Source organism: Gymnodraco acuticeps, unplaced genomic scaffold, assembly GCF_902827175.1.
Source record: "Gymnodraco acuticeps unplaced genomic scaffold, fGymAcu1.1, whole genome shotgun sequence".
Classification (NCBI taxonomy): domain Eukaryota; kingdom Metazoa; phylum Chordata; class Actinopteri; order Perciformes; family Bathydraconidae; genus Gymnodraco; species Gymnodraco acuticeps.
The window spans coordinates 723,758-737,887 of record NW_022989755.1 but is presented as its reverse complement, the minus strand read 5'-3'; the positions used below and the strand labels follow the sequence as shown (position 1 = coordinate 737,887).

The 14,130-nt window shown below is 43.0% G+C and overlaps 3 protein-coding genes across 3 annotated transcripts; all 3 read left to right on the top strand.

Moving 5' to 3' along the window:
- The first annotated feature begins 1,507 nt into the window (after nucleotides 1-1,507).
- LOC117543322 (dual specificity protein phosphatase 13-like) lies at nucleotides 1,508-3,568 on the top strand. The gene is made up of 3 exons (XM_034211509.1): nucleotides 1,508-1,653; nucleotides 2,351-2,571; nucleotides 3,342-3,568. Exons 1-3 carry the CDS (start codon nucleotides 1,508-1,510, stop codon nucleotides 3,566-3,568), a joined length of 594 nt encoding a protein of 197 aa, XP_034067400.1.
- Nucleotides 3,569-9,316: 5,748 nt separating this feature from the next.
- On the top strand, nucleotides 9,317-10,783 carry LOC117544651 (dual specificity phosphatase DUPD1-like). Its single transcript, XM_034213879.1, has 3 exons — nucleotides 9,317-9,459; nucleotides 9,679-9,896; nucleotides 10,560-10,783. Exons 1-3 carry the CDS (start codon nucleotides 9,332-9,334, stop codon nucleotides 10,781-10,783), a joined length of 570 nt encoding a protein of 189 aa, XP_034069770.1. The 5' UTR covers nucleotides 9,317-9,331.
- A 1,239-nt stretch (nucleotides 10,784-12,022) lies between these two features.
- LOC117543306 (dual specificity phosphatase DUPD1-like) lies at nucleotides 12,023-14,130 on the top strand. The gene is given in 6 exon segments (XM_034211489.1): nucleotides 12,023-12,100; nucleotides 12,210-12,402; nucleotides 12,404-12,424; nucleotides 12,504-12,727; nucleotides 13,312-13,520; nucleotides 14,043-14,130. Coding segments are annotated over 5 exon segments (651 nt in total). The 5' UTR covers nucleotides 12,023-12,100; nucleotides 12,210-12,247; the 3' UTR covers nucleotides 14,085-14,130.

Here is a 14,130-nt window from a genome sequence, read left to right as displayed (position 1 = left end):
AATGTGTTGCAGATAGATGTCCTTAAAAGAAATATGTATTCAAATGTATTGATTTAGACTAGTCTATACCTTTGTATGAAGGTATACATGTTTATGAAGCACTTTAATAAATGAGGATGTACTGTACGGTATTGCCTGATGGATTATTACACTTTCTTCTTTTATTAATTTGCTCACAAATCCAGACGAGGCACATCCAAAAGGCTAAAGAGGGAAAAGTAATTCATAAAAAACACCAAGAAGAGGCCCGGAGGAGGTAAAAAGCCATTTTTATTTGCCCTCCATGTTAACCGTGGGCACTTTCCCATACATAGCATCTTTAATTACACAGAAGTAGAGCAAGAAGGACAGGTTAGCCTAAGGGGGAGGCTATGAAAGCAGCGCTGCAGCTCAACATGTGCACCAGGGAAATCAGTTCTCTGCCCTGACTGTGGGAGGGAGGGAAGGGTTGTACTTATAGATCAATGAGGAGAAAGAAGAGCCTCGAGGTACTCCGGGCACATGTTGTATTTGTGCAAAAACACACTTTGCTCTGCCTTTAACACTCACTCACTCACTCATATGCATGGAGTACAAGCTGGGTAAGATGCAGCTTTTCTTGCAAAAAACGTGACACACTGTGCACATGCAAAGAAAAAGATACAGCTATTGTGAAGTTTGAGTCCATATGTGATGGCAGCTTTACAAAAGGTCACTGAAACAGATTTGGTCTCAGCGACTCATCCCTGTGGACACGACAATAAGTCTCCAAACCCTGAGAGCCACATTACGTCTCCACACACCAGCAGAATGCTAATAGGAAGCTAAGCTGCCATGGGTTTCTTTACTATTACAATGCATACACGTCGCTGTACGTCCTCAGCCTGGAGCAGAATCACACAGCTAACTAAATGGATGCTAATGTATACAGTATGCATAAATCCAACAAGCCCATTGTGTAAATTGTAAATGCACAGGTTGGACTTGCCTGCAGGAAATGAAAAGCTGTTTATAGGCCTTGAATGCTAATGTTATCTATCTCTTGAGGTAAATAAGCCCACATAAGTGCTACTGAACTGTAGATAAAATAATGAGAGCGGCATAAGGTCATCCTATAATTATGTGTTATTTTGGTCCTTTGCGGCTGTGGAGTGCATTTATTGGCATAATTACATTCTATATTTAAAGGTGATAAGCCTGTTTGCCTAATGTTCTATTCACTGTAATTCCCCCATTGTATTTCTCTTTCAGTCTTACCGCCCTTCAATAAAGCCTATTAGTGGTGTTATTAAGCCTTCAAAGAGAATCAGATGTTGTCTGAAACTATAACCGCATTTCCTTAGACTTTAGGTGAGTAAAGCATACTTTCCGAGCCTTTTGATTACTTTTCAGCTTGTTATTATGCTTTCCAGCACCGGCCAGATATGTTGCGTTAACAAATAGCTGCTTTAACTCCAAGTTAAACTCAATCAGAACGTTGTATGTGACACTTCTATGCGACAGGTTGTAAAAGCAGAACTATCCAGACATGCCCAGAGGCTTCAGCTGCCCTGAGGAGGCAGACGACAGGTATGAGACCCCCCCGGTAACAGAGCTCCAGAGACTGATGTGGACAAAGAAAGGGACCAGCAGCCATCTGGATAAAGTTCAGCCCAGGATATATATTGGAGACATGTGAGACCAAGCATACTAAAAATGGTTATATAAATTGTTTCTAACTATGAAAGGGTTTCAAAACTCTAAAACAATTAAAAAAATAACATTTGAGTGGAAGAGCAGCATCAATATTTGTTATTAACAATGGACTGCAAAGGAAATGCGACTCGTTTAACATTAATAATGAACAATGGCCCTTTACGCTATGGTGTTTTTATTGGATGTTTCTGCCGTCCCCTATAAGAAGGTATGATACATGTCTTATTTTTCATATAAGATAGTAGCTACTGAATGTTTGCCAGGTTTTGACCCCATGTGTAAATAAACGATCCAATTTTAAGCATTTACCAATGTGATGCTTTCGTTGTTTGTTTTTATGCTAAACACTAGCTGTGTTTAGCATATTGGCTAAACTGTTGCCTTGCTGACCCAATGTATGTTAACACGGTCTTATAAACTTTAGACTACATGCTTAATATTACTGAAGTTGCTTACTTTACACAAATTAGTCGTGGAAGTATTGCTAGCAAATGACATGTGTCTCGGGTTTTTCTGTCACCCCAAATATACTGGAGGGGAAATTCATTTAGTTTGTGGTGTGAAAGAACAGGGAAAAATACAATCTTCCAATTTAAGTCCAAGGGATGCTCTTTGAAATGATAAACCCTTCTTTCCCTTATCTGCACTGACAGACAATTGTGCTTTTTCCCCTTAGGTATGCAGCCAAAGACAAGAGGAAACTCCTGGCTCACCACATCACCCATGTTCTTAATGCTGCTGATGGGAAGTTTAACGTGAACACGGGCCACAGCTTCTACAGAGACACAAAAATCACTTATCACGGAGTGGTCGCTTTTGACATGCCATACTTTGACTTGAGTCCCTTTTTCTACCCAGCGGCCAATTTTATCAAGAACGCTTTGAGCTCGCCTACAGGTGAGAAGCATTCACTAGACTCGAGATATCTCTAATCATTTTAACACTGAGCTTGGGGGAGACATATTTTTCTGCAAGACAAAGTACAGAAACATTTATCAGTCAATTCCCATTACAGCAGCCCCCAGTTGTGTTAGTCATTAAAATGCAAATCAAACACTAAACATAATATCAAGCTAATATCTTTCCCCCACGGTAATCTTCTCATAAGCTCAGACCTTAGCCAGGAAAATTGGTTTTAAATGGATTGCCCTGGTAATTTGTAAGCAACACTTTTATTGGACATGGAAATTACACAATTATGTTTGTGGCCTGTGCTAGCCTGGCCTGTTATGCAAAGCGAAGTCGGTATCTGACATGACAGTAATAACATGAGGCCTCCTCATTCACATGCTGGCTGATCGGGGGCTCCAGTGTGTGGCGGGCCCTACAGTAATCCCCGGAAGAAATACACAGACGCCAAGACAGTTCAATTACGCGCTCCTATGCGCCCTAATCCTCAACCCTGATAAGGAAGCAGGGATTACTGTGTGTAGAAACATTTGTTGCAACATTGTTGAAAACTTTTAGTCAGGAGTTAGAAGTACTCCTCTCTGTGATGTGCATGGTTTTTAATCCACAAAGGAGTTACAAATTAGACAGTTAGAATAAAGTTCACCACAATAATCCAGTCATTGCATGGTTGTTAATACAGACATGGAGCTGGTAGACAGGATGAACTGTGGTCTGATCAACAGGAAGTGATGCTCAGTGTTTTGGTTTTCGTGCAGGTAAAGTGTTTGTCCACTGTGCGATGGGTCTGAGCCGCTCGTCCACCTTGGTCCTGGCATACCTGATTATCCACGAGAACATGACGTTGGTGGACGCCATCAAAGCTGTCAGCGCCAACAGGCACATCTCACCGAACAATGGTTTTCTGGAGCAGCTTCGAGAGCTGGACAAAAAGCTGCACTACCAGGGACCAGCGAGGAGCTCCAGTGCCTACGGGCGGACTTGAGGGCAAATCCATCCATCCATCCATTTGAATGACATTTTTTTGTTTGAAGTACAATGAAGATATGAATGTAAACCAAGGTGTAATGTGTTTTTTTGCAAAACGATTTCCATTTTTTTGTGAAGAAATTAAAGTTACTTACATTAAAGGCCTTCACTAGTAATGAGAAGTAAAAGAAAAAGTGAGGTGATCCTAAAAAAGAATATTGTCTGTGTCGACACAGCTTTAATATAATCCTAAAAGCACATACAAGGGCTGTGAAGTTACAAAAGGTGACATACTACTTCTTGATACATTCAACAGGTCTAAGGAAAGAGCAGCTACTGAAAGGACTTAACTGTGAGATCAACTGTCATCAAAAAAGACATGTTCAACATGTGAGACTCTGTGGATAAGAGACCTTCAACATTACATTACATTGCATTTAGCTGACGCTTTTATCCAAAACGACTTACAATAAGTGCGTTCGACCAACAAAATACAAACTTGAAGAAAACAGAATCATATAAGTACATCAGGTTTCATAGAGCAAAAACATTTCAAGTGCTACTCAACTGGCTTTAGATAAGCCAGTCCTTTATTAGTATACAAGTGCTTTGTTAATAGTTATATCGCTCGAAGTGGAGTCGAAAGAGATGAGTTTTCAGTCTGCGTCGGAAGGTGTGTAAGCTATCTGCTGTCCTGATGTCAATGGGGAGCTCATTCCACCATTTTGGAGCCAGGATAGCAAACCCACGTGTTTTTGCTGATGGGAACTTGGGTCCCCTTCGCAGCGAGGGTGCAGCGAGCCGTTTGGTTGATGCAGAGCGGAGTGCACGTGCTGGGGTGTACGGTTTAACCATGTCCTGGATGTAGGAAGGGCCAGATCCATTCGCAGCATGGTACGCCAAGTACCATTGTCTTGAAGTGGATTCTAGCAGTTATCGGAAGCCAGTGAAGGGAGCGGAGGAGCGGCGTGGTGTGGGAGAATTTAGGAAGGTTGAAGACCAGGCGAGCAGCTGCATTCTGGATGAGCTGCAGAGGTCGGATGGCACATGCAGGTAGACCAGCCAGGAGGGAGTTGCAGTAGTCTAGGCGTGAGATGACGAGAGCCTGGACCAGAACCTGCGTTGCTTTCTGGGTCAGCTGGGGACGTATCCTCCTGATGTTGTAAAGCGTGTATCTGCAGCAGCGGGTTGTAGTAGCGATGTTTGCAGTGAAGGACAGGTTGTTATCTAGGGTCACACCCAGATTCCTTGCAGTCTGAGTCGGGGAAACAACAGAGGTGCCAATGTTGATTGTTAGGTCAAGAGTGGGACAATCTTTTCCCGGAAGGAAAAGCAGTTCAGTCTTGTCAAGGTTGAGCTTGAGGTGATGATCAGACATCCACTGAGAGATGTCAGCTAGACAAGCAGAGATGCGTGCGACGACCTGAGTCTCTGAGCGGGGAAAGGACAGAATTAATTGGGTGTCGTCAGCGTAGCAGTGGTATGAAAAACCATGCGGGCTAATGACTGATCCGAGCGAGTTTGTGTACAAGAAGAAGAGGAGGGGACCAAGAACAGAGCCCTGAGGGACCCCTGTAGTTAATTGACAAGGGTCGGACTCGGACCCTCTCCAAGTAACCCTGTAGGTGCGGTCTTTGAGGTATGAGGTGAGGAGGGAAAGTGCAGAGCCTGAAACTCCAAGTTCTTGGAGAGTGCGAAGGAGGATCTGATGATTCACCGTGTCGAATGCAGCAGACAGGTCCAAAAGTATGATGACAGAGGAGAGGGAGGCTGCTTTAGCAGTGTGCAGTTCCTCAGTGACAGCAAGGAGGGCAGTTTCTGTGGAGTAACCTGCCTTGAAACCAGACTGGTGCGGATCCAGAAGGTTGTTCTGATGGAGATAGCAGGAGAGTTGTTTAAAAACAGCGCGTTCAAGTGTTTTAGACAGGAACGGGAGGAGAGAGACAGGCCTGTAGTTTATAACATCAGACGGGTTGAGAGTGGGTTTCTTTAGGAGAGGGTTTACTCTTGCCTCCTTGAGACTGTTTGGAAAGTGACCAGAAGTTAGAGAAGTGTTGATGAAATGGGTGAGAAACGGTAGAATATCAGGAGCGATAGTCTGAAGGAGGTTTGAAGGGATAGGGTCCAGAGGACAGGTGGTAGAGGTAATGAGGGTAAGAACCTCACTTGGAGAGAGAGGGGAAAAGGAGGTCAGTGTGTGGGTGAAAGGAGGTTCTGGTGACCCAGCGGTGAGTAGAGGTGAGTCAGAAAAAGAAGAGCGAATATCATCAACCTTTTTTTCAAAGTGGTTAATGTAAGGGAAACTTCTGTGTAGCAATGCAGTGGGAGTCACCGACTCAGGAAGGAGACTTTGATATCAAACACTGATGGTTTATTTGGAGTTTCGACCGGAGAGATTCACATCACAAGTCCAAGAGCCAGAGGTTCTGACTTCACGGTAGAGTTGCCACGTCAATTCTAGCGCGCCTCTCTCTTGTTAGCCCATTTAACTGGTTTCACAGAGAGTAATCAACATATTTTGATAAGATAGCTTTAGACAGTTTGGGCACACTGAGTTACTTGCGTCCGTCATTTATGGCCTCGAAGATGTCATACCTTGGAGTCCACAAACAACAAAGAAGGAAATGTCCCAGTGCACCCACAACAACAGACCATCTGTGACCTAGTGTTGACCGGTCACAGAATGGAAACAATAACATTATGGCTCAAGCAGCCTATGTCCTTAAAGGAGATAAACAGACGTCAGGGTTGGTCCTGTACGTCATATCTAGGAGTCTAGGACAATTATTTCCCTAACAGTTAACAAAGTCGCTTGACAGAAGGGAAAAGGGGGAAGGGGCTTTGGGGGGGTCCAGGAGGGAGGAGAAGATGGAAAATAGTTTTTTGGGATTGGAATAGGAAGATTGGATCTTATCTTGAAAGAAAGTGCTTTTTGCCTGAGAGATCGAAGCAGAGAAAGAGGAGAGGAGAGCTTGATAGGTTAGGAGGTCGTCACAGTGTTTGGATTTCCACCATTTCCGCTCTGCTGCCCGAAGGACGGTTCTATCAGCACGCAGTGCATCATTTAGCCAGGGAGCAGGAGGGGACTGACGAGCCTGCCGAGATGTGAGAGGACAGAGAGAGTCCAGAGAGGATGAGAGAGTAGAGAGGAGAGTTTCTGCAGCAGAGTTTGGAGGTAGTAGTTGGAACGAGTCCGAGGAAGGGAGGGCTGAGAGCACCGATAAGGCAAAGGTAGAGGGGGAGAGGGAACGAAGGTTACGGCGGACAGGTGCAGGATGAGAAGAGATTAGTTTGTTATGTTTGGAAAGGGGTAGAGAGAATGAAATGAAGAAGTGATCGGATGTGTGGAGCGGGTTTACAGAGAGGTTAGAAGTAGTACAGTTCCTTGAGAATATGAGATCAAGGACATTGCCAGCTTTATGAGTTGGTGGGGACGGAGACAGTGAGAAAGCAAAGGCGGTTAACAGAGATGTTAGTTCGTCTATCTTCCCTGTCTGGAGGTTGAAGTCTCCGAGAAGTACAGCGGGAGGACCAGTTTCAGGGATTTGTGAGAGGAGATTATCTAATTCCTCCAAGAAGTCCCCCAAGGCGCCTGGTGGACGGTAGAGAACAACAATGGTTAATTGTATAGGATGGGTTACTGTGACGGCATGGAATTCAAAGGTGGAAGGAGTGAAGTTAGGTAGCTTGAAGAGGGAAAAGCTCAATTTGGGAGAGAGCGGGAGACCAGTGCCACCTCCTCTGCCAGTGGGTCTGGGTGTATGGGAGAAGGAATATGCTGTGGAGAGAGCTGCTGGGGTGGATCTGTTGGATGGAGTAATCCACGTCTCAGTGAGAGCAAGGAAATCCAGAGACTGCAGGGAAGTGTAGCCAGAGATGAAGTCAGCCTTAGGAACAGCTGACTGGCAGTTCCACAGGCCGCCTGAAACTAGATGTTGGATCTCAGTGGAGCATGTGGGATAGACGAGAGCAGGCCGGTTATATCGATTACGAGATACACGGGGCCAGTGATAATTGCGAGAAGACACATGAACAGGAATGGAGAAAATACACATGATTATAGCATGAGGGGCTAAACAACCAAATAAAATAAAACACCAGCGATACTTTAGCTCAATCAAAGTAGGATTTGCCTCCTCTTTGCCTCCCTCGTGACTCACCTACTCAATAAAGCTCTTAGTATTCTACAAATGTTTAAATCAAAGTTAACCCTAGCAGTCAGTTAGTTCAGTTTTAAGGTTTCAGTCAAATTACTTGTCCCAAGTTTCTGCCTGACAGATACTGTAGCGGTTTTGAGATTTAAAATCACAATTTCAGTCAGATCAACTACAGAGCATTGATACAGAGTACACACACTGAAACAGAGAAGTCTAAAAACAGAATGTTACTCACACAATTCTAGAAGTCTCCAGTTGCTTTCCTGTCAAAATCGAGTTGCAATCAAGAAATAGTTAAACATTTTGGGCAATATTCTCTTGAGCTTTCATGCTGGGAGATATATGAGAAGATGGAACACTTTTCTTTCTGTGTGCTAAATATGCTAAACTAGAGCCAGGAGGGTTTAGCTCATTTGTTTAATCTGTACACAAACATGAATGGGTTTCTCATTAACTCTCAGAAAAAGTCAAACAATTCTCAAAAAGCTCTGAGAACAATTGGAAATGTTAACATCAATAATTCTATGACAAATGGCAATCTAATCTGCGGTAAACATAATGGTCAGTGATGTTTGCCTAACTCGGAGCTACTGTCCAGAAATAGAAAAGGCATTCTTTGAAGGGTTTCAGCACAACTTCAGTCTCCATGACCATTATAATAAGGAAATATGTCACCAAATGTTTTTTAATAGTTTTTGGATAATTAGGCAGTGGGCAATTTGGGAGAGAGCAAACCGCCTTTGCTTTCTCACTGTCTCCGTCCCCACCAACTCATAAAGCTGGCAATGTCCTTGATCTCATATTCTCAAGGAACTGCTCTACTTCTAACCTCTCTGTAAACCCGCTCCACACATCCGATCACTTCTTCATTTCATTCTCTCTACCCCTTTCCAAACATAACAAACTAATCTCTTCTCATCCTGCACCTGTCCGCCGTAACCTTCGTTCCCTCTCCCCCTTTGCCTCATCGGTGCTCTCAGCCCTCCCTTCCTCGGACTCGTTCCAACTACTACCTCCAAACTCTGCTGCAGAAACTCTCCTCTCTACTCTCTCATCCTCTCTGGACTCTCTCTGTCCTCTCACATTCATTAAATCCATAAATAAAATCATAAAAATAACACCAGCATTATTAATGATCTGAAATAAGGAACAAGTTGATGTGGTATGAACTGACTCAACGTGGCATCTTCCTCAACATGTTTTGAATCCCTGACACTATTACAACTGTAATCACTGCTGTGGTTCTGTGGTTAAAGTTGTCACAACACAAGCAGCATGGCTTCTGTCACAGCCATCTGAGGAATAAATAGTCCACACTGCTCCTGCCCAGACTCTGGCATCTTCAGCTGTCACGTTCCAGCGGGGCTCAGCCTCTAAACAACACTGATACTCTGCTCAGATGGAAAACCGAGCGAGCTGCTCCAATAAGGTCAGAGTTTACTGTGGTTCCTTTCCAAATGTCTGCAGGAAAGAAAAACTAGCAGAACAGCAGAACAGAACTTCTCAAATTCTCCATCCAGGAACATCAAGTATTTGGGGAAGTTATCCAACTGTTTTGCAAGTGTTGAGCTGAATATCATTTGTGATAATTATACGACAACAATCAAGTGAAATACGCAGATATGAGCCCAGAGGAGGAGTCGGAGTATCAGACACCGCCCACCTGCGATCTGCTCTGCCTTCTGCTGAAGAACAGACGCCCCACCGGAGCTGTCAACGAGGTTTGGCCCAACCTCTACATCGGAGACGCGTAAGTGACATTCTCACTTCAGGGCCCCGCTGCAATATGGTGATCTGATTGTGAAAGTGTTGCTGCAAACAAGCATGTATTTGGCTAACTCATGGGAGAAATATAAAATCTGTACATTTGAGTCACCAGTGATGCATTTGCAAACATACGCTCAGAGAGCTGGCCAGAAAAATCTCTAAAGGCAGTATTCCCCGTATCATGTCTTGTGTTGTTTAACAGGGCTACAGCGCAGCATAAAACCCGGTTAGTGGATCTGGGAATTACACACGTGGTGAATGCTGCAGATGGCCCCCAGCACATTGACACGGGGCCATGTTTCTACAAAGACACCAACATACAGTATCATGGAGTGGAAGCAACAGACTGTAAAGATTTTGACTTGAGCCCATTCTTCACAGAGACGGCTGATTTCATTCATGGAGCTCTGAGTCAGAGAGGTAGGCCTACCATTTGAGCCACAGGAAACAGATTTGCACATTACGTGAGGGGTGTAAATCTGCACCAAATGTTGTGGTATAAAAATGTAACAAGATGCTTCTTCAAGCTGGAAATCTGATTGTAATGCCAAATACATCCTATTAATTATGAATCAAAAATTCAGAAATTGTGAGCAAAAAAATTAAATGACTCAGCTGCTGCCTGAGAACGTGTACATGAAAGTCCTCATGGATATCTAACTTAAGTTCATGTAAAGGTGTCCAAAAAGTACATTTGTGACTAATTGAGGAGATTGGTAACTCTCTTTATCATCATGAAGACATTCTCAGCCAGGCATTTTTTTATGGATTAACTTTAATTAAATAACTATCACCTATTGTATTTCCGGAAATGATTTTGTTTGCACTTTTGTACCAAAATCTGTAAGATTTAAAAAAAAAATCCTATAAATTAAGCAACTTAAAAAAATGTCTGTAATATGTTTTATATTTTACAAGCGTATAGTCAGTTTTTCTCAACCTTCTAACTCAATAGCTTGTGTTCTTGTTACACCCCTGACCTGCACTATGAAAATATAAACAAAAGCTAAAACGTCCCTTATAATGAATCACATTCTGTATGTATGTTATGTACAATATTTAAGGTGCTCTTGTCTCTTGCAGGTAAGGTGCTCGTCCACTGTGCTCGAGGAATCAGCCGCTCTGCGACCTTAGCGCTGGCCTACCTCCTGATCAGAGAGAGACTCAGCCTGGTGGAGGCTGTGGAGGCCGTTCGGAGGCACAGGAACATCCTGCCTAATGTCGGATTTCTGAATCAGCTCCGACACTTGGACTCTTCCTTGGCTCTGCAGAGGAAAACAACAAAATGTCAAGCAATTGAGAAATAAACTTGTTTCTAATTACATGTTGATTCAGAAAGAAAAAATTGTTTTCATATTGTTCACAAATTATTTAAAACCCCTGGCTGTCTTCAGTGTCAGGAGAAATACATCAGATAAACCCAGCACTGTAAGGCATGCATTTTAAAGTCGTCAGCAAAAATGTAAAGTATACATGAGTTAAGCAGCTGAAACACCAACATGGTCACATGCAGCACATCAATATCACAGAGGCTTTTAACACAAATGTAGCACAACTGCCAAAACTCCTGCTGTTCTTGAACAACTCATAGACAGTGTGTGCCTATTAATAAATAATGCTCCACTTATAGATCCACAACTCTCAAAATACGGTGTCTTAACCGCTGCAATCCAGCGTCGTAAACGGTGGTGTCTAAAGAGGCTTGATACAAGATGATAAAAATCTGCCAGCATGGTTCTGAGTGTGTATACAGATTCAGGTCAGACTTTGAAAAGAGATGAAACGCTGAAGCCATCTTAATAAGAGATGCTCTCCAGAGCACACTGGGAAAAAGAGAGAGACGCTGTCAAAATAAAAGGAATTGGATATCACAGGTTTAATGATTTCACTGTCAGAATGAATGATGGCAGAGAAGATATGAGGGAAAAATAAAGGACTCTGATGGTGTGAAAACTCTGTCTGACATGTTAGCAGCTTCATCCAGCCATTCTGCGATACAGTCATCATCACACTCTCACTTTGGGGGCTCACATTAAGATCAGTGAATGGACCATATCATATAACGGGGAATCAAAGACATCCTGTGAAAAACCTCATCTGTCTAACTGTCTGACACATTTCAGTTTTCTTTTGGCCCCTGAGAGGCTCCATAAAATGAAGAACATCCTTAACGGGTGTTGTGAGGCAATGCTTACACGTTTTCTCCCAGCCTCTGATATGCAAAATAATAAAAGAGACAATTTCAAGGAGTCGCTCTCACGGCTGAGAGAACCCTGTTCACTCCAGTGAATATGGGTATCCTTTGGCAAGTGCAAAGTTTGGGTACGCACAGCTTCCTGCCAGCAACGGGGATTAAAGTTGTGTGTTTAGAAGTGGATGGCAGGGACATGCTTGGTGGAAGTTTTCCCCACAGGCAGGGAACGTGGCAGCTAAGGTCAGGGGCCCGCCACATCACAGCCCTAAAAATATCCTCTGCATTTGATGCTCGTCACAGAGCGGTTATACAATCTGTGCGCTCACTTGAGCCTGCCAGAATTAAACCTCACCATGTTCTGCCTTAAAGGAGTGCTTCACAACAAGCTGCCAGAATGATGAAAACAACATCTCCGAGCTTCAATCTCTGGGTGAGTGTTGTTGGAGATGCATGTGGAAAAACAAAACTGTATTTTTTCATGAATAAAGTCGCAGGAGGGGAAAAAAAAGCAAGCGTGTTATTTCTTTTCCCCCCTTAAGCTGATAAATCATGTGTGAAAGAAAGCCACAGCGAGAAAATGGCTTCTCACACGTCAAAGACTGGCATCAAGATAAATGCTACAAAGGCAGCGCAGGAATCCAGTCCAGCGGATGAATATGTCACACCTGGGGGCTATGAGCTGGAGAAAATCCTAAACCGTGGGAGTGTTGCTTACACTCATGTCAACGAGGTGTAATGTCTACATCGGGGACGAGTAAGTCAAAAAGTATAAAATGACTAAACTGAATAAAATAATGAAGGATTAAAATAATATTCACGCCTACTTTTCGCAGGCAGACTGCAAAGGATAAGTGTAATTTGAAGAGGTTGGGGATTACGCATATCTTGAACGCAGCAGAGGGGACGTGGAACAATGTGGACACTGGAGCTGGTTACTATGGTGACATGGACATGGTGTATTATGGCGTGGTAGCAGAAGACGTCACAACCTTTAACCTCAGCCAGTATTTCTTTTCTGCAGCTCGGTTCATAGAAGAGACATTGAGCAATCCTCAGAGTAAGAAAACACATAGTTAAAGGGTCATTCCAGCCAGATTAAGAAATCACATGGTCTGTAGTAGCCTACCTAAAGTTGTAATGACAAGACTTTGAGCCTAAACATCCGCTATAAAACATAAACAGGAGTAGGGGGATTACAATTTGACTTTTCAAAGATAGTTGATGGCAAAACATTTTGGTTCTTGGTATCAGGGTTGTGAGATCAACCTCCACATCCTTGTTTTTTTTGGAGATCAAATAGGTAAAAAACTACATTTGAAAAGTTGACATAAACGCCTATATTTTTCAAGTGTAGGCTACTGCCATTTCGATGTAGGCTACTGATTTCTAGGGGTTATAGTCTTTGCTTTTGTTAGTTTTCATAGGGAACTTTAATCCACATTGACGCGGTTTCTGAAACGTTTTATATTCCTCAAATGAAAGATGGTGACAAAAAACACATTAATAGATACGTGGCCATTAACGCACTTAGTCAAACACCAAGTAGAGGGGTGATTGAAACCCTATACATTGCACAAAACTAATAAAAAATGAGCAATGTACAGTAGCTATTACCTGACTGTGTGACTCCTGTATGTCCAGATAAGCTGCTGGTGCACTGTGTGATGGGAAGGAGTCGCTCCGCCACCCTTTTCCTCGCCTACCTCATGATCTGTGAGAACATGACGGTGGTGGAGGCCATCGAGCACGCGAAGAGCCGCAGGAGAATCATCCCCAACTGGGGCTTCCTGAAACAGCTGAGGGAGCTGGACATGCAGCTCCTGGAGAAACAGGAAGAGCAGAAACATGGGGCGAGTTCAGCCTCAGGTCTAGGCTCAAGTAATTTTATTCCAATTTAGGCCTCAAGTCCAAGATGACTTTCAAGTCATTTGTAAAGAGTCAGGTCTCAAGTCGAGTTTCTAATGTAATGAAGAATAGTCCAAGTCAACTTTAAGTTATGGGAGACAAATTAAGTGTAAAAGTGTAAAAGTCTCGAGTCATGTTACAAATCTAAGTTACTAAATTACGAGTCAGGTTGAGAGATTGATCTCTGAATGCTTTCCATGTAAATGACACAGCATTTTAGCATATTCAATGTAAAGTTGTAGCAACCATTTGCTTGTAATCTTGAGGTTTACAAATGAAATACTTGATGTGCATGGGTATCCTCCCTGTTGTTGCAACAATATTTAGAATGTTCTAAACTTTTCTGGGATTTTACAATTTAGATTAATGACTCCTGTTGTCAGGTTTCAGTGCGGTCAAGTTCACCTTCCTGTCATATTTTTTCTATTTAATATTTGTCTTTCTATTTTATACATACTTTTCTGCAGGGAGAACAGCTGCGTGGATCTGTCATTGCCTCTTCATTCTGAAACACCTCCAGCTAGTAAATGTTTCACATTAAAGGAAAACAATCAA

Excerpts from the sequence above, each read along its gene's own strand:
- LOC117544651 (XM_034213879.1), top strand. The coding sequence starts at position 9,332 with ATGAGCCCAGAGGAGGAGTCGGAGTATCAGACACCGCCCACCTGCGAT. Across the intron at positions 9,460-9,678 it reads AACCTCTACATCGGAGACGC|GGCTACAGCGCAGCATAAAA; the intron begins GTAAGTGACATT and ends GTTGTTTAACAG. Across the intron at positions 9,897-10,559 it reads TGGAGCTCTGAGTCAGAGAG|GTAAGGTGCTCGTCCACTGT; the intron begins GTAGGCCTACCA and ends TGTCTCTTGCAG.
- LOC117543322 (XM_034211509.1), top strand. The coding sequence starts at position 1,508 with ATGCCCAGAGGCTTCAGCTGCCCTGAGGAGGCAGACGACAGGTATGAG. Across the intron at positions 1,654-2,350 it reads AGGATATATATTGGAGACAT|GTATGCAGCCAAAGACAAGA; the intron begins GTGAGACCAAGC and ends TTTTCCCCTTAG. Across the intron at positions 2,572-3,341 it reads CGCTTTGAGCTCGCCTACAG|GTAAAGTGTTTGTCCACTGT; the intron begins GTGAGAAGCATT and ends GTTTTCGTGCAG.